Here is a 22,638-nt window from a genome sequence, read left to right as displayed (position 1 = left end):
ACGAAATGGTGCTCTCATGCATGATTCACGAAATGGTGCAAATGCTCAGAGAAAGGGTGCAAATGCTCAGAGAAATGGTGCAAATGCTCAGAGAAATGGTGCAAATGCTCAGAGAAATGGTGCAAATGCTCAGAGAAATGGTGCAAATGCTCAGAGAAATGGTGTAAATGCTCAGAGAAATGGTGTAAATGCTCATAATAGTGCCGTCCTCTTTTGCTTAGCTTACAAAAAACCCTGTTTACATTAATTGGTGGTAAACGCTCATATTTTTTGATACCCAAAGCCTTGGATATACTGTATAATGTAATATACTGTATTTTCCCATAATTGTATCAACCATACTATCGAACAGGGGGTGGAACTAAAATAATTTTCCAGTCGTTCCCAAAATGTTTTATTTTGTCCCACTGTTCCGACCAGCAAAATAAAGTACTCAACATGTTCCAATCAAGAAAAAGTACTGGTTTGTATTGTTTCTTTCTGTTCCTTTTTGAACCTGTGAAATCAACCTTTTTATTTTCTTTTTTTACATTTAGCTCATTAAATGACTTGACCAATCAGTGCGGCTAGAGCAGGCAAGCTAGTTGTTTACATGCGTGATAGAAAGACAAGTGTGGCCTGTGGCGCACGATGCACTTTTTTTTTTGCAGTTAGAGAGCGGTGGAAGCTGCTGAGGGGAGAATGGCTCATAATAATGGCCGGAATAATGCAAATGGGATGGTATCAAACACCTGGAAACCATGTTTGATGTATTTGATACCATTCCACTGACTCCGCTCCAGTCATTACCACGAGCCCGTTGTCCCCAATTAAGGTGGCACCAACCTGCTGTGGTGGGGAGAGAGTGGGTTGAGGAGGCTTGAAGGAGGCTTGAAGTGCCAGGGATCTTGTTATGATATGCATTATCTGAATTGGGTCCACAAAGTTATACCTAGGAGGAGGAACTTTGAATGTTCTTTGAGTTTGCTCGCTGTCAAGCTTGAGCTAGCTAGCTAACAAGCTTGTGTGTGCCCTGAGCGGCACCATAATTAAAAACATGTCTTATCTTTTTGTAGTTAATAAATCCAATGTGAAACATGATAATTAGGCCTATAGGTCCCTTAACTAGCATTGAAAAAGTTAATCCATTCTTCTTTAGCTAATAAACAATCTCTCTCCTTCTGAATCAAGCTTGTAATGTCAGCCTATGCATCAGATGGGGGAGAGGCAGGTAGCTTAAACACCCACAAGCTTGTAGGAAGACACTGGAATACATTTCTGAGTGACACAGTCAGGGCATTGCGTATGCATTTTGTTGTGGGACTAGAAAAAAATGCATGAAATGTAAAAGAACATTATTAACCAGTTCCCATGGTTTTAAAATAACTGTTCTGTTCTGGAACAGTATAGATCGCTTTCGTTCCAGGTTCTGTTTCTGTTCCCTGAAACGGTTCCAACCCCTCCTATCAACCATACTATACTATACATAATTTTAACATTCCAATAGTTTCTAAATTAATATTATATCTGGGAAGTTATTTTAAAAAGCTTACTAAGCTGCTTTTTGGCTACAGTACAAACAATCTGGGCTGGAGTCAGAATGGTGGCGATAGGCTAGATCTTCTAATGAACTGTTATCCTCTCATAATGCGCTTCAGGTTTAAACGTGAGACTTTAGCTAGTCATCTTGAGAGACTCTTTTAACCTCACACCAACCACAATCTCTCTACGCACCGCTTCTCACTGGTTTCACAACTCTCTATTCAGGATTCACATGGATCAGTCTTCTCACAGTTCATGAGACTTTGTTTGAAAAGTTGCATCTCTGTGCGTTCTCAACACTGAGGAGAAAAGGGGAACCTGAAAGCACAGAGGTCAACTTGTTGTTTCTCATTGATGTAGTATAAAAGGAAGTTTAAGAAGCTCAGCTGCCACTAAATGCTTATCTGATGGAGTATGACAGATACGCAAACACACACACACATACAAGGAACTCAGAGCACATTAAGAATTACCATACCACATGTGCTGGTTGGTCAGATGACTTATATTTTGCATTGCTGTCATTGTTGCTCTGAACGAAAATGTATTCAAATGAAGATGCTGTTGTTCTATGTTGAAACCAAATTGGAACTGAGTGGAATAAAAAACACCATAAAACATTCCCTACTCAATTCCTCATGTTGTTGATCAAAACACAAGTTAGATATACATTGCCAAGTCACAAATAAGCAACTTAATTATAATAATACTAATTATGTCAAAGTTTCTTTAAAAACTTTTTAAAAAATAAAAAATTCACTAGAATTGTCTTTCTCATTGGACAAGGCCATCTCCCTGAAGTAGTCACCATGCTGTAGTTGGGTGCACCATTAGTCTCCATAAGGATGCTAAGACCAGAGAGAGGCGTGGCTTATCCTAAGGCATCCACCTTCCCCCATCTTGTTATCCTGTAGCATGGGTTAGACTAGACTGGAGAGCCAATGAGCAGATAGCTTCTCCGCTCTGGCGGCAGCAGAGAGCTTGTGGAAACAGACACGGGGCTCTCTTCCTCTCTAAACCATAATGGACGAAACTGGCTCGTCTAGTTTGTCCAGATTCTCCCTCCCCGCCTCCACCTCTTAATGGGACGTGCGCTGCAAAACCATTTGTCTTTTTCACCTCCCTTTTTCTCTCTCATTCTCTCACTTCATCTTTCTCTGCCTCCTTCCTTTTTACATCAGTCTGTTCCCCCACACCCTCTTGCTTCCTCGTTCTCTCTCTCTCTCTCTCTCTCTCTCTCTCTCTCTCTGCCTCTCTCTCTCTGCCTTTCTCTCTCTGCCTCTCTCTCTCTCTGCCTCTCTCTCTCTCTCTCTGCCCCTCTCTCTCTCTCTCTCTCTCTCTGCCCCTCTCTCTCTCTCTCTGCCTCTCTCTCTCTCTCTGCCTCTCTCTCTCTCTCTCTGCCTCTCTCTCGCTCTCTCTCTCTCTCATCTTTCCCAGTTGTAATTGATATAGTGGGGATGCTGTCGTGTAGAGCAGGCAGAAAGTGATAACTCTCTGTGCCAACTGCTCTGGTCTCAAACCTCCAGGCTTTAGCACTTGTCTGTGCCTGTCAACCAGCCCGAGAACAGCACAGCAGCATTCTTACACAGTACACACTGTAGTCACTGGCTCTAGCTCTACTCCACATCCTCATCCTGTAAAGTTTATATTGTCTTCACAAGACTGTTCTCTAAATTCTCTGGGTTTGACAAGAATTGCCTATCTTACATAAAATAAAGCTATTTTAGGCTACTTACTAGCAGACGATCTAGATGGCCTTAGGTTCCTCCATGGGTTTAGCGTGTCTTAGTATGACAAGCAACATAGGCTAACAGTTTTTGCCTGCTGATGAAACAAGGTGTTAAACACCTTGGACAGCTCAGTTTAGATGCTGGCACCACTCTCAATTAGCACGGTTAATTATGTTATTTTATTAATGACATTTTTTTGGGGTACAATGCATGTAGCAATAACACTTTTACACACAAAAGTGTGTAGGCCTAATACAGTATACTTGTGACTTTTAGACGTGCAGTGATCTGCAGCTAGTCATCTCTGGGGTCCTCTGTAGTGATCTGTAGCTAGTCATCTCTGGGGTCCTCTGTCATCTCTGGGGTCATCTCTGGGGTCCTCTGTAATGATCTGTAGCTAGTCATCTCTGGGGTCCTCTGTAGTGATCTGTAGCTAGTCATCTCTGGGGTCCTCTGTAATGATCTGTAGCTAGTCATCTCTAGGGTCCTCTGTAGTGATCTATAGCTAGTCATCTCTGGGGTCCTCTGTAGTGATCTGTAGCTAGTCATCTCTGGGGTCCTCTGTAGTGATCTGTAGCTAGTCATCTCTGGGGTCCTCTGTAGTGATTTGTAGCTAGTCATCTCTGGGGTCCTCTGTAGTGATCTGTAGCTAGTCATCTCTGGGGTCCTCTGTAGTGATCTGTAGCTAGTCATCTCTGGGGTCCTCTGTAGTGATTTGTAGCTAGTCATCTCTGGGGTCCTCTGTATTGATCTGTAGCTAGTCATCTCTGGGGTCCTCTGTAGTGATCTGTAGCTAGTCATCTCTGGGGTCCTCTGTAGTGATTTGTAGCTAGTCATCTCTGGGGTCCTCTGTAGTGATCTGTAGCTAGTCATCTCTGGGGTCCTCTGTAGTGATCTATAGCTAGTCATCTCTGGGGTCCTCTGTAATGATCTGTAGCTAGTCATCTCTGGGGTCCTCTGTAGTGATCTATAGCTAGTCATCTCTGGGGTCCTCTGTAGTGATCTGTAGCTAGTCATCTCTTGGGTCCTCTGTAATGATCTGTAGCTAGTCATCTCTAGGGTCCTCTGTAGTGATCTATAGCTAGTCATCTCTGGGGTCCTCTGTAGTGATCTGTAGCTAGTCATCTCTTGGGTCCTCTGTAATGATCTGTAGCTAGTCATCTCTAGGGTCCTCTGTAGTGATCTATAGCTAGTCATCTCTGGGGTCCTCTGTAATGATCTGTAGCTAGTCATCTCTGGGGTCCTCTGTAGTGATCTATAGCTAGTCATCTCTGGGGTCCTCTGTAGTGATCTGTAGCTAGTCATCTCTTGGGTCCTCTGTAATGATCTGTAGCTAGTCATCTCTGGGGTCCTCTGTAGTGATTTGTAGCTAGTCATCTCTGGGGTCCTCTGTATTGATCTGTAGCTAGTCATCTCTGGGGTCCTCTGTAGTGATCTATAGCTAGTCATCTCTGGGGTCCTCTGTAGTGATCTGTAGCTAGTCATCTCTTGGGTCCTCTGTAGTGATCTGTAGCTAGTCATCTCTGGGGTCCTCTGTAGTGATCTGTAGCTAGTCATCTCTGGGGTCCTCTGTAGTGATTTGTAGCTAGTCATCTCTGGGGTCCTCTGTATTGATCTGTAGCTAGTCATCTCTGGGGTCCTCTGTAGTGATCTGTAGCTAGTCATCTCTGGGGTCCTCTGTAGTGATTTGTAGCTAGTCATCTCTGGGGTCCTCTGTATTGATCTGTAGCTAGTCATCTCTGGGGTCCTCTGTAATGATCTGTAGCTAGTCATCTCTGGGGTCCTCTGTAGTGATCTATAGCTAGTCATCTCTGGGGTCCTCTGTAGTGATCTGTAGCTAGTCATCTCTTGGGTCCTCTGTAGTGATCTGTAGCTAGTCATCTCTAGGGTCCTCTGTAGCTCAGTTGGTAGAGTGTGGTGCTTCCAACACCAGGATAGTGCGTTCGATTCCTGGCACCACACGCGCATAAAAATGTACGCACGCATGGCTGTAAGTTGCTTTTGGATAAAACGTCTGTTAAATGACTTATGTTATTGGATTATCGTCTGTAGCGATAACTTTGTCAGCACCTCTTTGCAATATAGCCTGTTATACACCAAGCTTCTGTGTTGGGTTTTATTTGTAGGTTAAGTTATTATGTGAATCCCCTCTTCAACTCTTTGCCCCACAGTAGCAGTGCCCTTCACCAAGGAGGTGTGAGTGTGAGATTCAGATACAGGAAATGGCCCCTTGTCACTTTGTCTGACAGCTGCATCACGTACGCAGCACGCACAGTGATCCTACTGGACTGCACTCTGACACCATCCTACTGGACTGCACTCTGACACCGTCCTGCTGGACTGCACTCTGACACTGTCCTGCTGGACTGCACTCTGACACCATCCTACTGGACTGGATTCTGACACCGTCCTACTGGACTGCACTCTGACACCATCCTACTGGACTGCACTCTGACACCGTCCTGCTGGACTGCACTCTGACACCGTCCTACTGGACTGCACTCTGACACTGTCCTACTGGACTGCACTCTGACACCATCCTACTGGACTGCACTCTGACACTGTCCTACTGGACTGCACTCTGACACCGTCCTGCTGGACTGCACTCTGACACTGTCCTGCTGGACTGCACTCTGACACCATCCTACTGGACTGGATTCTGACACCGTCCTACTGGACTGCACTCTGACACCGTCCTACTGGACTGCACTCTGACACCGTTCTACTGGACTGCACTCTGACACCGTCCTACTGGACTGGACTCTGACACCGTTCTACTGGACTGCACTCTGACACCGTTCTACTGGACTGGACTCTGACACCAGGCCACAGTTGGTCCCCTCGGAAGAGAGCATGTATGCAGGCCAGGGCGCACCTGTAGCATTTGATGTGAACAGGGTTTAAGATGCTTGCACACAGTGCAGTGGCTAAAAAGGAATTTGAACCTAAAATGTCTCCTCCCGGCCCCATGATAACTGCCTCTCTTTCTGCCTCTTAATTAGGAGCTCTTATCAGCCACTAATCTGATAATCTCTGTCCTGTCTCTCTCTCTTTCTCTCTCTCTCTCTCTCTTTCTCTCTCTCTCTCTCTCTCTCTCTCTCTCTCTCTCTCTCTCTCTCTCTCTCTCTCTCTCCCTCTCTCCCCACTGTTCCCTGCTTTCCTCGTCTCCCTCCCTCCCTCTCTAGCTCTTTCCTCTCTCCCTCTCTCATCCCTGTCTCTCATCCATACTTACTCGTCTTATCTGTCCTCTTTTAGCTAGCCATCTTCTCCTTCCTCCCTCCAGCTTTTCCTCTTCTTATCCATCCTTTGTTCTCTCTCTCTCTCTCTCCCTCTGTCTCTCTCTCTCTGTCTCTACTTTACCCTGCTCCCTCATCTTAGCACCCCCCCCCCCCCCCCCAACCTCTTTTACAAAGTAGATAATCTGTCGGTGGCTCTGCACTGTAATGTCCTCTCCTTGTGTCCACCCATCCTTGTGTTTACCTCACCTATTACCAGAATAATCATCTGTCAGAAGGCTTCAGTGCTAGTCTGCCTTGTTGGAAATAATAAATGCCTTAATGAGAATGAGTGTCTTGGTTGGGCCTCCGCTTTGCCTCGCCATCCCGCAGTAGGCCTATTTTCTAATGACTTGACTGAATCCCATCAGGTCAAGGGGCCATGGTTTCCGGGTTTAGCTGTGGGGCAGGATGTGTGTGTTGGTGCTCAGTGACGTCGTGTGATAACAGCACACGGGACGTTGTTTGATTTATTTACAGCTTAACAAGACCAGAAACCAAAGTCTACCTGCTCTGAGTCTACACACACACACACACACACACACACACACACACACACACACACACACACACACACACACACACACACACACACACACACACACACACACACACACACACACACACACACACACACACACACACACACAATGAATTGTGGCCCGCAATCCATCAGTGCATGCTTAGAAGGCTGTTGTTGTTTCTGTTGTTGTGTGTGTTTGTACATGCAGACGACATGACTGTGTATTGACGGCGGTCTCTGTGCTCTCCCTGCAGTGTGATCAGTGGGTGCTGACACTCGAGGTGGGCAGGCAGGCCGTCGTCTCCCCCCCAGCCCTGAGCTCCGAGCCCAGACACCTTTTTGCCCTGGTCTCTCGACGGGTAAATATAAGGCTGTTTCTTCCCTCCCCCTCTTGACCTCCTCCTCTTTTACCTGCCTCCATGCCTCCATCCCACCTCTTAACTCTTAAGTCCCCATACACTGAGGGCTGTCCTTGCACATTTTCAACCCCCGAATGTTAAGCTTCATTCTTCATTCAGCATGTCTACTTTTCTTCCTCTTTGATGCATCATCATCATCATCATCCTTTTTGACATTTTCATTTTTTCATTGCATATTTTCTTCCATTCTTTTTATTACATTTTTAAGAGCAATTGATATAAAGCAACTGCTTTCTGTAGACAGAGATGGAGAACAGTAAACGTTTAAGGCACTCTAAAGACTCATTTCGCCCTCATTACCGATTTGGGATGAAATCGGCATTGTTTTTAGTCCATTGTTTTCCTTAGTTTCCTTTACGTTTTTCAGGTATGAGCTATGTGCATGGCATGCTATCATACCATATCAACCCTCACTTTATTTATCTGTGCCTTTGTTGAGAAGAGGAGTCCTTTTTTCTCAATTCTTGGTCTCAAACACCCCACCTCCACACCTGTGTAGGTAAGTCCCACAGATTTCACACACACAAACTTACTTTCAGTCACTTTCAGTCACTCTTTGCCTTATCGGCAGTATGTTATTCGCACCTCCCCCAGTGTCGGTGGAAGTCAAGACTGAACCATTTGATCAGTCGATGGGAGTCAAGACTGAACCATTTGATCAGTCGATGGGAGTCAAGACTGAACCATTTGATCAGTCGATGGGAGTCAAGACTGAACCATTTGATCAGTCGATGGGAGTCAAGACTGAACCATTTGATCAGTCGATGGGAGTCAAGACTGAACCATTTGATCAGTCGATGGGAGTCAAGACTGAACCATTTGATCAGTCGATGGGAGTCAAGACTGAACCATTTGATCAGTCGATGGGAGTCAAGACTGAACCATTTGATCAGTCGATGGGAGTCAAGACTGAACCATTTGATCAGTCGATGGGAGTCAAGACTGAACCATTTGATCAGTCGATGGGAGTCAAGACTGAACCATTTGATCAGTCGATGGGAGTCAAGACTGAACCATTTGATCAGTCGATGGGAGTCAAGACTGAACCATTTGATCAGTGACGAGGGTGTTTTTTTCTTCTGCCTGCTTGTTTTACTAATCTGTCAGTTCTGTTAGGTGTCATATTTAGACCTAGGTATAGGCTACTGACAGTATCTTATTTACACATTTCATGCAGCTGCAACATTACTTAAGGGTAAGTAATTTAATTGTAAAGGGGCCTATAAATGAATTATTAATGTTGTCAACATCCTGGCTTTAGACTGGTGCATTTTGAAATCACTTGATGTGTGTGAAGAGACAGAGTAATTTTGCATCAGAGAGAGAGAGATAATTGGCTGGTCCTGACTAGCCAAAGAGGAGTTACCAACAACCGGATGTTCCGGTTTTCAGGGATACAGCTATTTTCAACCTAGCTTCCTTTTCCATTGAAAACCAGATGTGGAAACTCAGCTCAGGCGTTTCTCTTATGCCTGTTACGTCAGACATTTTTTGTGGTTGGTTGATCTCCCCCTTCCCTCCTCCCATCTTGTTCACACCAGAATCCAGATCTTTGAGAGAAATGCCGTTGATTACTTTATTTCTTTATGGGGGTGGATTGTGGCTTCTATCAATGTAATTGTATCATTTCCAATCCCACATATATTTCAAAAATATATAAACTCTGTCTTTCAAAGATAATTCATGAAAACCCTATTAACTTCACAGATCTTCATTGTAAAGGGTTTGAACACTGTTTCCCATGCTTGTTCAATGAACCATAAACAATTAATGAACATGCACCTGTGGAACGGTTGTTAAGACACTAACTGCTTACAGACGGTAGGCAATTAAGGTCACAGTTATGAAAACGTAGGACACTAAAGAGGCCTTTCTACTGACTCTGAAAAACACCAAAAGAAAGATGCCCAGGGTCCCTGGCGTCCCGTCTCTTTTTATGCTGAGTTTATATACAGTGCATTTGGAAAGTATTCATACCCCTTGACTTTTCCCACATTTTGTTAATAAGGCCATTTTTTAAAAATGTAATCCCTCAATCTAAACACAACATCCCATAATGACAAAGCAAAAACTGTTTTTTATACATTTTTGCAAATGTATTACAAATAAACACTGAAATTTCACATTTACATACGAATTCAGACCCATTACTAAGTACTTTGTTGAAGTACCTTTGGCAGTGATTACAGCCTCGAGTCTTCTTTGGTGTGACGCTACAAACTTGGCACACCTGTGTCTAGGGAGTTTCTCCCATTCTTCTCTGCAGATTCTTTCAAGCTATGTCAGGTTGAATGAAGAGCGTCGTTGATTTTCATCAAGGATCTCTCTGTACTTTGCTCTGTTCGTCTTTCCCTTCTATCCTGACTTGTCTCCAAATCCCTACCGCTGAAAAACATCCCCACAGCATGATGCTGTCGCCACCATGCTTCACCATAGGGATGGTGCCAGGTTTCCTCCAGATGTGGCACTTTGTAATCAGGCCAAAGAGTTCAATCTTGGTTTCATCAGACCAGAGAATCTTGTTTCGCACGGTCTGAGAGCCCTTTAGGTGCTTTTTGGCAAACTCCAAGCGGGCTGTCATGTGCCTTTAACTGAGGAGTGGCTTCCATCGGGCCACTCTACCACAAAGGCCTGATTGGTGGAGTTCTGCAGAGATGGTTGTCCTTCTGTAAGGTTCTCTACAGAGGAACTCTGGAGCTCTGTCAGAGTGACCATCGGGTCACCTCCCTGACCAAGGCCCCTTTCCCCCGATTGCTCAGTTTGGCCGGGTGACCAGCTCTAGGAAGAGTCTTGGTGGTTCTAAACTCCTTCCATTTAAAAATGAAGGAGGCCACTGTGTTCTTAGGGACATTCAATGCTGCAGACATGTTTTGGTGCCCTTCCCCAAATCTGTACCGTAACACAATCCTGTCTTGGGGCGCTACGGACAATTCATTCCACCTCCATGGCTTGGTTTACTGTCAACTGTGGGACCTTATATAGATAGGTGTGTGCCTTTCCAAATTACGTCCAATCAATTGAATCTACCACAGGTGGCTTCCAATCAAGTTGTAGAAACATCTCAAGGATGATCAATAAAAACAGGATGCACCTGAGCTCAATTTTGAGTCTAATAGCAAAGGGTCTGAATACTTAAGTAAATACATATTTTTTCAAATATACATTTGCAAAAATGTATAAAACCTGTTTTTGCTTTGTCATTATGGGGTGTTGTGTGTAGATTGATGAGGAACATTTTTTTCACATATTTTTTATTTTAGAATAAGGCTGTAACGTAAGAAAAAGTTAATTGCTCTGAATACTTCCCAAATGCACTGTATATATTATTTTAAATAGTAAAATAGTCAAATGTATATTTTCCTTACATTTCTTCCCCTAACCCTAACATTCCATCCCTAATTGGACAAAACTATTAGACAACGACACTTAGGCTTCTACTTCCAGCTTATACATACTATATACTATATACATTTTACGGACACAGAATACTTTACAATAGTTGTCTTTTGTTTGTTTTTAGTCCCATCGTTCAGCTACCCTCATCCCCTCCCATCTATCTTTTTGATTCATATTTGCCATATAATGTTCAACTGTGCTGTGATGTTTCACAACAGTTCTGAACCTTTCTATTTTCATAGTTTCTACAGATTGTAAACGAAGATAAACAGTGAGCTAGCTGTGTGTGTGTGTGTGTAATAGTCCCTGAGGGGACAGCTTCCTTTCTACAGAGGCTGATGCCCCTCCCTCCCTCCCTCCCTCCTAACCTCACAGCCCCATCAACACCACTCTGGTAGCGGATCTCTACTCTGAGTAGTTAACTGATGTTTTTAGCTAGCTCACATTGATTCTTTGGAGTCCCAGACACAGGTAATATATTGACCTGAGCACAGCACATGGGAAGATAGATACTGTCAAAGTTTGGACACATTATTTTTTACCTAAACACAGCCATATAGCCTAACCTTGCGCTCGTTTAGCATTTCAACCCTGGGTGTAGGCTAACCTTACCCTATTATAGTAACCCAATAGAAAAAGAGGAGGAAGCAACTGAAAGAGAGATGCAGAGAGACAGCTAGAGAGGTAGGAGAGAGGAGGACAGGAGACGATGGAGGGGAAAAACAATCACAGGAGGATTGGTCATGGATTGAGAGGAAGAGGAAGCAGATGAAGAAAAGAGTCTCTGTCCGTCCCTAAATGCCTTCACCCCTTTCCTTACCTCTGTAATGTAAACAGTACTGTACCTTCACGCTGACCTTTGCACTGTGAGAGGGAGCTCGAGGCAAGTAGCTGGATGTGCTGTGGGTGGTTGAAAGTGCGTGTGAATTATCTTTACTTGTTGCATCTGTGTTTGGGTGAGTAAGAGCAACAAGTCAGGGTAGGGTAGCCAGAGAGATGGGAGGGAGCGAGGGAGGGAAGGGAAGGAGGAAGGGAAGCAGGGAAGATGGGTAATGGCAGCTGAGTGTGAGCTGAAGGAGGGAGAGAGCGAAGGAAGGAGGGGGAACCAGAGGAGGAAAGAAAAGCAGATGACGGGGGGGAAGGGTGGTCCTCTAAAAACTCACTCTTCATCAATCAGACACACAAACACAAACACGGGCCAGTAGGGCGGGAGGGAGAACACTCTTCATCAATCAGACACACAAACACGGGCCAGTAGGGCGGGAGGGAGAACACTCTTCATCAATCAGACACACAAACACGAGCCAGTAGGGCGGGAGGGAGAACACTCTTCCTCAATCAGACACACAAACACGGGCAGAGAGCGGGAAGTGGAGAGCTGTCTCTCGTGTAGCTGGGGAGTCTGTGCTTCCTGTTCTGATTGAGGCGAGCGTCATGCTCCACCACTTTGTCTAAACGCCAGCCAGTTAGTTCACATCCACACAGGCGGGCCAGGCAGGCTCACTGTACTATACTGTACTTTACTGTTCTATCACATCGCACACACACACACACACACACACACTCACACTCACACTCACACTCACACTCACACTCACACACACACACACACACTCACACACACTCACACACACACACACACACACTCACACTCACACACACTCACACTCACACTCACACACACACTCACACTCACACACACTCACACTCACACACACACACACACACACACACACACACTCACACACACACACACAGTCTTGTATAACTAACCTTGTGCGGACACACAATTCAGTTCCATTCAAAATCCTATTTTCCCTAACCCCCAATCCTTACCCTAATCTTAACCCGAAAACCAAACCTTAACCCTAACCCTAGCTCCTAACCCTAACACTAATTCTAACCTTAACCCTAAACCGCCTAGAAATAGGGAACGTTGACTTCTCATGGTGTTAGGAGGAGAGAGACCGTTAGAGACCTTTAAGAGGGAACGTTGACTTCTCATGGTGTCAGGAGGAGAGAGACCGTTAGGAGGGGAGGTAATAAATAGCCAACATATGGTCACGGATCCCTCCACCTCTCACTCCCTCACTCCCTCCCTTCTCCCTCTCCAGCCTTGATATAGAATTCCCCCTCTCTCTCATACACACATGCACACACACACACACACACGCACGCACACACACACACACACACACACACACACACACACGCACACGCACACGCACACGCACACGCACACGCACACTCACAGACACACACACACACACACACATCCTCTCGCGAGATAACTCTTCACTACACCCTGTTGGAATGCTTTGAAAATGCGTTGTTGCTTCCTTCCTCTTATCTCCCTCCAATCCTTGATTTGATCACTGATCTGACAATGACTGGACTGGACCTGGTTCTCGCTATCTCTCTCTCTCTCTCTCTCTCTCTCTCTCTCTCTCTCTCTACTCTCGTTTATCTAGCTAGCTAGTCTGGAAGGGCCAAAAGGGCCAAAAGGTGAATGGATTATTAACAATACAGCTTTGTTAGTGCAGGGATGAAGCAAATCTCCCCACTGTTTGCTGTGAAGAGCATGTGTCAGTTTTGGCAGTTCGGCTCGCGGCCCATTGTCTATCAATCTATATAACGTATTAGTCACTGAACTGTAGCCTGAGCGGATGGCTCAGTTGATAAATGTGAGGCAGAGTTATCCCTGGTTTTAACACCTTTTAATACTTGAATAATGTCATGGAGAATGAAGGGTGGCTTTAAGGCAGTGGAAACGTGTCACCCACCCACTCTAGAACAAGTGATTTGTCACCAGCGTTATGTTTACACACAGGTGTCCCCTCTAGCCCACCACCCCTCTGACCTTGTCATGTGACTGATGCTGTTGCCAGATTGGTGGCTGACTGACTGTGTGTGGAAGGTGGTGGCGGTGTCATATTTAGGTCAACCTCTGTGGTTGCTGCAAGTTGATTGATTGAGAGTATTTTCACATAGGGCTTGAAACCTAAAACAAATTGCTACAGTTTCCAATAATCAATGGGAAGAATTGATTGCATAACCTAATACTTCTATGAATCAATCCAACTTCATGAACTGAGCTTGTTACATGAGTAAGATACAATATAAATATATAAAAGAACACAACAATAAAGTGTTGCAAACAAAATGCATCAACCGATACAGATGTTTAGAGTCAGGTCAAACCGAGTGACAGAAGGTGACAGAGAAGAGAATAGAGGAAAAGGAGAGGGAGTGTGAGAGATGATGGAGGGAAGAGGGAGGGGCCCGGCCAGGCAGGCAGACAAAACAAGATGGAGAGAGACGGAAGGAGAGGGTTGAGAGCAAATGGAGGTGGGAGGAGTCTGCGAGAGGGAGGGAGTGCGAAGGGGCCCAAGGTTCGACAAGCGGAGAGGAGAGAAGAGGAGAGGCATTCTTGTTTGCCGCTCTTTGGCACAGTGTGGCAACTTTTCCATCTCTGTGTGTAACTTCCACACTCTCTCTCACACACGCACATGCACGCACATGCACACACAAATGCACGAACGCACATACACACACACAAAGTTGTTTCTCTCTTGACTCCCACATTGTGACCTCCCCTGCTATTGTTTTACAAGGATGTGCAAGAATGTCAGGATGTCAGGGTCGGGCAGCGCGGTGTGTGTGTTTGTGTGTGTAGGATAGGGGGATATGGGGAGGGGGGGGGGGTGTCAAAGCCGGAGTGAGAGTGATGGCTGGGAACAGATGTAGTAACAGCAGCCACTGCTGCCCCCCTTCAACCGTCCTCTCCACACACACACACACACATGCACACGCACCTCTCCTGTAACATGCGCTACTCTCTCTCTGTGAGCGTGTGTTGGAATCTCCAAACAAGTGCAACAGTCTGCCCCAATCGCCTACTCTGAAAACATCACAACAGAAATCTGGAAACCTAGCCCAACCGTTGTGCAATCTCTCTTTCTCTCGCTTTACTCTCTCCCTCTGCCTTTTTTAATTTCTTCAACTACCCTTTCTATGTCTTGATATCTCTTCCGTTCTCTCCTTATCCTCCCTCTATCTTCTCCCCCTCTTTCCTTCCTCCATCTATCCCTCTCTTTCAAGCCTCTCCTCCTCTCCTTCTTCCCTGTTCCCACCATCTGTTGCAGTTCATTTTTAGCAGGCCATAAAAAGTGCTGCCCAAGTGTTTGATCCACCAATCAGGGTGCGGGATGATGCTCGGGCTAATGAAATAAAACAAATCCACGGCTAAGCTTGAGATCTGCGTTTAGCGGTTAGCCCCCCCATGGCCAACCAACCCCCCCACTATTTGATATGACCACTTGTATTACTAGTTAGTGCTGCTACTCCGTTGGCTACTGAAGGCTATTTATTCAACAATACTGGTTTTAGTCCAGTAGCTTTCATTCATTGATGCATGATGCAATACTGTCCTGAGAAAGGGCTCAGTACGTCTGTGCATGGTGTTACTTGCAACACCAGGGAGGGTTGTGTTTCTTATATCCTGCATGACTCATTTTTGTCAATGAAAAAATACAAATATGTTGTACATAGGATGCAGTAACGGCAAGACACCCTATCAGAGGGGACCGTCACACTGCACCTGCTTAGGCCATGTTACCGTCTGTCATGTCACGTCACTGCTCACTCCCGTGGGTCACTAAAAAACATAACCAGCCTTTACCAGTCTGTTTAAGCTCACCTCTCTCACCCACTCGTTCCCCCTCTCCTCCTTTTGCCCCCCTTCCTCTCCTCCATCTCATCTTGTATTTGTCTATCTCTCTGCTACTCCAGTGTCTGTTTCCCAGACCCTTGTTCCCTTTCCTCTCCTCTCTGTTCTCTCATCTATTTTTCTCTTCATCATCCCAACTCCTGTCCTCCATCCATTTCTTTCCCACTCCCTTTTTCATCCACTTTGGTTTTCTGAGTGACTCACACTAAACCCATGTAGAGGAACGAGACATGTAGAGACTAGAACACGTACTCCACCCCTCCATGAGGAGGAGGAAGTGGCCTGGACCGTAGAGGAGCTTCCTGTGGGACTGTGAACGGAAAGCCGCAATTAACAGGAGGGGGGACTTCTGACTACCTCTCTCTTTCTCTCCTCCCTCTTCCCTTTTTTGCTTATTCTGCAGTTGTATCTCTCCTTATCTCCTCCCCCTCGCTCTACCCCCCTTTTTCTTTCTTTCCTTCCCCTCTTTTGCATCCTCCTCTCCTCTATTTTGCCCTCCCTCCCTCCCTCCCTCCCTCCCTCCCTCCCTCCCTCCCTCCCTCCCTCCCTCCCTCCCTCCCTCCCTCCCTCCCTCCCTCCCTCCCTCCCTCCCTCCCTCCCTATCTCCCCTCCCTCCCTCCCTATCTCCCCTCCCCTCCCTCCCTGTCCTTTAACTGTATCTCAGTCACTGTCTGTATTAGTTGGGGCTCCATAGCCAACTAACTACCTTAGTCATAGTTAGGGATGTGTGCAGGATACAGGATGGGCCTGGGGGTAGTACAGAAAGCACCAGTCCAGCATGGAGTTGGAGAGATTAGCTCCCCAAACCCTCCCATTGGGGACTGGGCGCTCCAAGCAACAGGGTGTGGAGAGAGGATGGGGAAACCAAGGGATTGAACCTGTGTGTATTTGGGTGAGTGGGTATCAGTGGAGGCTGCCGAGGGGAGGACGGCTCATAATAATGTCTAGAACGGAGCCAATGGACCCTTGTGTTTGATGTAATTGATACCATTCCACTCCAGCCATTACCACAAGCCTGTCCTCCCCATTAAGGTGCCACAAACCTCCTGTGGTGGGTAGTGGTGTGGGGGCTTATGGGGTTACTTGAATCCTGGTGGCCTGCGGTGATTGCTTTGTTGCTAGAGAGAAGTAGTTTTGCAATGCTGAGGATGGAAGGAATGAAATACGGTTTCTACCCTCCCTCCCTCCCTCCCTCCCTCCCTCCCTCCCTCCCTCCCTCCCTCCCTCCCTCCCTCCCTCCCTCCCTCCCTCCCTCCCTCCCTCCCTCCCTCTCTTGTGTCATACGAAACAGGTGTGAGTGTCATAAAACACAGGCTATCGTATCTAGCTAGTGACATCAACTCTTTTCCACTGGGCATCGAGTCAGTATTCTCTCTCTCCCAATCACAAGGTCACCCTACACCTCCTCTTCCTTCACCTCTTCCTCCACCACCTCCTCCCTGCGTAAACCGCAACCCCCCCTCAACCCCTCTAAGTCCTCCTGCCACTCCATAAGCCACCCTATGCTCAAGTGCACACTGTGAAGTGCACTGCATACTCACTTAATTTACCATCTTCTGACTCCTGTTCTTGATCACGTGTGTGTTGTGTGTTGTGTTGTGTGTGCGTGTGTGTGTGTGTGTGTGTGGCATCAGTGTCTTAAAAATCTTTGGGCAGGGGAAAATGCTAATAGCTAGCTAAAAAAAACCTTCTTCGCTTGTGTGTCTGTCCCATGTCACTACGTTTGTGTGTCTGTCCCATGTCACTAAGTTTGTGTGTTTGTCCCATGTCACTAAGTTTGTGTGTTTGTCACATGTCACTAAGTTTGTGTGTTTGTCCCATGTCACTAAGTTTGTGTGTATGTTTGTGTTGTTGCAGTGATGGAGAGCACCATGGAGAGCACGCGTCCGGGGGGAGGAGTGAGCGTCGAGCTGAGCGCTGGAGAGACCGAGCACTCGGAGGAGCAGGAGACCCCTGACTCCACACACACACAGGACAAACACACAGGTCAGGGTGGTGTGTGTGCCTGTGTGTCCGTGTTTGAGTGTTCTTATGTGTGTGTTAGCTTCTGTGTGTGCGTGTGTGTGTTTGCGTGTGTGTGTATGTTTGCGTGTGTGTGTTTGCGCGTGTGTGTGTGTTTGCGTGTATGTGTGTGTGTGTGTGCTAACGGCGGTTTCCTCGCTCTTCCCAGGGAGTAACGGAGCGATGGAGGAAGAGGAGGAGGAAGGCATGGCTGGAGAAAATGGAGAGAATATGACAGAGGAGGAAGGCGTGGACTTGTCATCCATCAACACCATGTTGTCGACGGTGATGAATGCAGGCCAGCTCAACGGAGCCCTGGAGCCTTCCACACCCTCCACCCCCATCAGCAAGACCACCCTGCCCAGACCCCCTAGTGTCAACCGCAACGCCCGGAGGAACACCACGGTACACACACACACACACACACACACACACAAAATGAACAGGGACGAGGCTGAGTCTGTTTAGCATCACATTGTTTTTTCATCAAGTGTTTTTTAAATGTATTTAAAACATTAAACATTAAATTCTTACTTAAATAGACAGCCTAGCAAAAGGCCTCCTGCGGGGACAGGGGCTGGGATTAACAATAAATACGATATAAATATAGGACAAAACACACATCACAACAAGAAACACAACACGACATAAAGTAAAACCTGATGTTTCTGACTAGGCGCCAACAGTGAGGTACAGTTGTGTGTGTGTGTGTGTGTGTGTGTGTGTCAGTTTTCAAACGAGTAGCAACAAATGGTCCATAACTCTCCTTGCCTCTCAATTCCCTTCTGTCTTCCCCCGGCCTGGGTCACATGGCTCCTTTTAAAGCCTGGGATTGGGGCCCGTAGCGCTCGGGTGTAGGACAAACAGGTGTCAGTTATGAAGCATACACACACACACACACACACACACACACACACACACACACACACACACACACACACAGCCTGGAACAAGAGCCATCCAGAACCAGAGCTTTAGGCCCACCCTCCCTTTCATACATAGTGTACTTCACTTCCCTTTAGCAGGAGTGGCCTGATTCTCAGGCTCTCGCCACTTGAGGAAACCGGCTTACAGACGATTATGTAATTCACCAGATTATGTCAGCTCTAGCATGGGCCGCACACAGCTGTATGGTCAATGCTTGCTAGCAGGTGAAGAGGTTTTCACTAGTGGCCAGCTTGCAGAGTTCACACTGGGTTGTGGTTTAGAAAGAGTAGCAGAGAGAAGGAAATGGTGTCTAAACTGTGTCTGTCTGCCTGGCTGAGCTTTCCCCTGAGCTTTCCCCTGAGCTTTCCCCTGAGCTTTCCCCTTTTAAACAAGCAGTCGTTATGTATATTTTGCTGCAAGCCTCAAACTCAATTCACTTTAACTGCATTTGAAAGTCATTGGTTGATATAGTCAAAGCAGGACTATATGAAAGACCGGAAGGTATGAAACAGAAACTCCACCACTCTCCCTCTCTCTTGATGTTCATCCTGCAGTATGGACACACACACACACACACACACACACACACACTCGCAGGAGAATGAATGAAGGATGTTTCTTGACCTCTGTTACCACACACTATACACTATATAGTGGAGAAAACGTCTGTAATGCAGTGGATGCCAGCAAGATGTTGGGCTGTGAAACAGACTTGAGTGGATGCCAGCAAGATGTTGGGCTGTGAAACAGACTTGAGTGGAAGCCAGCAAGATGTTGGGCTGTGAAACAGACTTGAGTTGAAGCCAGCAAGATGTTGGGCTGTGAAACAGACTTGAGTGGAAGCCAGCAAGATGTTGGGCTGTGAAACAGACTTGAGTGGAAGCCAGCAAGATGTTGGGCTGTGAAACAGACTTGAGTGGAAGCCAGCAAGATGTTGGGCTGTGAAACAGACTTGAGTGGAAGCCAGCAAGATGCTGGGCTGTGAAACAGACTTGAGTGGATGCCAGCAAGATGTTGGGCTGTGAAACAGACTTGAGTGGAAGCCAGCAAGATGTTGGGCTGTGAAACAGACTTGAGTGGAAGCCAGCAAGATGTTGGGCTGTGAAACAGACTTGAGTGGAAGCCAGCAAGATGTTGGGCTGTGAAACAGACTTGAGTGGAAGCCAGCAAGATGTTGGGCTGTGAAACAGACTTGAGTGGAAGCCAGCAAGATGTTGGGCTGTGAAACAGACTTGAGTGGATGCCAGCAAGATGTTGGGCTGTGAAACAGACTTGAGTGGAAGCCAGCAAGATGTTGGGCTGTGAAACAGACTTGAGTGGATGCCAGCAAGATGTTGGGCTGTGAAACAGACTTGAGTGGATGCCAGCAAGATGTTGGGCTGTGAAACAGACTTGAGTGGATGCCAGCAAGATGTTGGGCTGTGAAACAGACTTGAGTGGAAGCCAGCAAGATGTTGGGCTGTGAAACAGACTTGAGTGGAAGCCAGCAAGATGTTGGGCTGTGAAACAGACTTGAGTGGAAGCCAGCAAGATGTTGGGCTGTGAAACAGACTTGAGTGGAAGCCAGCAAGATGTTGGGCTGTGAAACAGACTTGAGTGGAAGCCAGCAAGATGTTGGGCTGTGAAACAGACTTGAGTGGAAGCCAGCAAGATGTTGGGCTGTGAAACAGACTTGAGTGGAAGCCAGCAAGATGTTGGGCTGTGAAACAGACTTGAGTGGAAGCCAGCAAGATGTTGGGCTGTGAAACAGACTTGAGTGGATGCCAGCAAGATGTTGGGCTGTGAAACAGACTTGAGTGGAAGCCAGCAAGATGTTGGGCTGTGAAACAGACTTGAGTGGAAGCCAGCAAGATGTTGGGCTGTGAAACAGACTTGAGTGGAAGCCAGCAAGATGTTGGGCTGTGAAACAGACTTGAGTGGAAGCCAGCAAGATGTTGGGCTGTGAAACAGACTTGAGTGGAAGCCAGCAAGATGTTGGGCTGTGAAACAGACTTGAGTGGATGCCAGCAAGATGTTGGGCTGTGAAACAGACTTGAGTGGAAGCCAGCAAGATGTTGGGCTGTGAAACAGACTTGAGTGGATGCCAGCAAGATGTTGGGCTGTGAAACAGACTTGAGTGGATGCCAGCAAGATGTTGGGCTGTGAAACAGACTTGAGTGGAAGCCAGCAAGATGTTGGGCTGTGAAACAGACTTGAGTGGAAGCCAGCAAGATGTTGGGCTGTGAAACAGACTTGAGTGGAAGCCAGCAAGATGTTGGGCTGTGAAACAGACTTGAGTGGAAGCCAGCAAGATGTTGGGCTGTGAAACAGACTTGAGTGGAAGCCAGCAAGATGTTGGGCTGTGAAACAGACTTGAGTGGAAGCCAGCAAGATGTTGGGCTGTGAAACAGACTTGAGTGGAAGCCAGCAAGATGTTGGGCTGTGAAACAGACTTGAGTGGAAGCCAGCAAGATGTTGGGCTGTGAAACAGACTTGAGTGGAAGCCAGCAAGATGTTGGGCTGTGAAACAGACTTGAGTTGAAGCCAGCAAGATGTTGGGCTGTGAAACAGACTTGAGTGGAAGCCAGCAAGATGTTGGGCTGTGAAACAGACTTGAGTGGAAGCCAGCAAGATGTTGGGCTGTGAAACAGACTTGAGTGGAAGCCAGCAAGATGTTGGGCTGTGAAACAGACTTGAGTGGAAGCCAGCAAGATGTTGGGCTGTGAAACAGACTTGAGTGGAAGCCAGCAAGATGTTGGGCTGTGAAACAGACTTGAGTGGAAGCCAGCAAGATGTTGGGCTGTGAAACAGACTTGAGTGGAAGCCAGCAAGATGTTGGGCTGTGAAACAGACTTGAGTGGAAGCCAGCAAGATGTTGGGCTGTGAAACAGACTTGAGTGGAAGCCAGCAAGATGTTGGGCTGTGAAACAGACTTGAGTTGAAGCCAGCAAGATGTTGGGCTGTGAAACAGACTTGAGTGGAAGCCAGCAAGATGTTGGGCTGTGAAACAGACTTGAGTGGAAGCCAGCAAGATGTTGGGCTGTGAAACAGACTTGAGTGGAAGCCAGCAAGATGTTGGGCTGTGAAACAGACTTGAGTGGAAGCCAGCAAGATGTTGGGCTGTGAAACAGACTTGAGTGGAAGCCAGCAAGATGTTGGGCTGTGAAACAGACTTGAGTGGAAGCCAGCAAGATGTTGGGCTGTGAAACAGACTTGAGTGGAAGCCAGCACGATTTTGGGCTGTGAAACAGACTTGAGTGGAAGCCAGCAAGATGTTGGGCTGTGAAACAGACTTGAGTGGAAGCCAGCACGATGTTGGGCTGTGAAACAGACTTGAGTGGAAGCCAGCAAGATGTTGGGCTGTGAAACAGACTTGAGTGGAAGCCAGCAAGATGTTGGGCTGTGAAACAGACTTGAGTGGAAGCCAGCAAGATGTTGGGCTGTGAAACAGACTTGAGTGGAAGCCAGCAAGATGTTGGGCTGTGAAACAGACTTGAGTGGAAGCCAGCAAGATGTTGGGCTGTGAAACAGACTTGAGTGGAAGCCAGCAAGATGTTGGGCTGTGAAACAGACTTGAGTGGAAGCCAGCAAGATGTTGGGCTGTGAAACAGACTTGAGTGGAAGCCAGCAAGATGTTGGGCTGTGAAACAGACTTGAGTGGATGCCAGCAAGATGTTGGGCTGTGAAACAGACTTGAGTGGAAGCCAGCAAGATGTTGGGCTGTGAAACAGACTTGAGTGGAAGCCAGCAAGATGTTGGGCTGTGAAACAGACTTGAGTGGAAGCCAGCAAGATGTTGGGCTGTGAAACAGACTTGAGTGGAAGCCAGCAAGATGTTGGGCTGTGAAACAGACTTGAGTGGAAGCCAGCAAGATGTTGGGCTGTGAAACAGACTTGAGTGGAAGCCAGCAAGATGTTGGGCTGTGAAACAGACTTGAGTGGAAGCCAGCAAGATGTTGGGCTGTGAAACAGACTTGAGTGGAAGCCAGCAAGATGTTGGGCTGTGAAACAGACTTGAGTGGAAGCCAGCAAGATGTTGGGCTGTGAAACAGACTTGAGTGGAAGCCAGCAAGATGTTGGGCTGTGAAACAGACTTGAGTGGAAGCCAGCAAGATGTTGGGCTGTGAAACAGACTTGAG

The 22,638-nt window shown here is 46.8% G+C and overlaps 1 protein-coding gene across 3 annotated transcripts in view; it reads left to right on the top strand.

Moving 5' to 3' along the window:
• Window positions 1-22,638, top strand: part of LOC110535307 (ras-responsive element-binding protein 1) — a 70,953-nt gene that overhangs the window by 25,464 nt on the left and 22,851 nt on the right. For 2 of the 3 annotated variants that reach the window (XM_036934931.1, XM_036934932.1), the window contains exons 2-3: window positions 17,451-17,579; window positions 17,764-17,999. In XM_036934931.1, the coding sequence (XP_036790826.1) occupies window positions 17,451-17,579; window positions 17,764-17,999 (365 nt within the window). Of the gene's footprint in view, window positions 1-7,303; window positions 7,409-17,450; window positions 17,580-17,763; window positions 18,000-22,638 lie in introns of all 3 variants that reach the window. The other variant, XM_036934933.1, reaches the window with a different exon arrangement.

This window comes from Oncorhynchus mykiss, chromosome 11 (assembly GCF_013265735.2).
Source record: "Oncorhynchus mykiss isolate Arlee chromosome 11, USDA_OmykA_1.1, whole genome shotgun sequence".
In the NCBI taxonomy this organism is placed as follows: Eukaryota; Metazoa; Chordata; class Actinopteri; order Salmoniformes; family Salmonidae; genus Oncorhynchus; species Oncorhynchus mykiss.
Note: the sequence above shows the minus strand (reverse complement) of the source record. Positions and strands in the feature narration are given on the sequence as shown.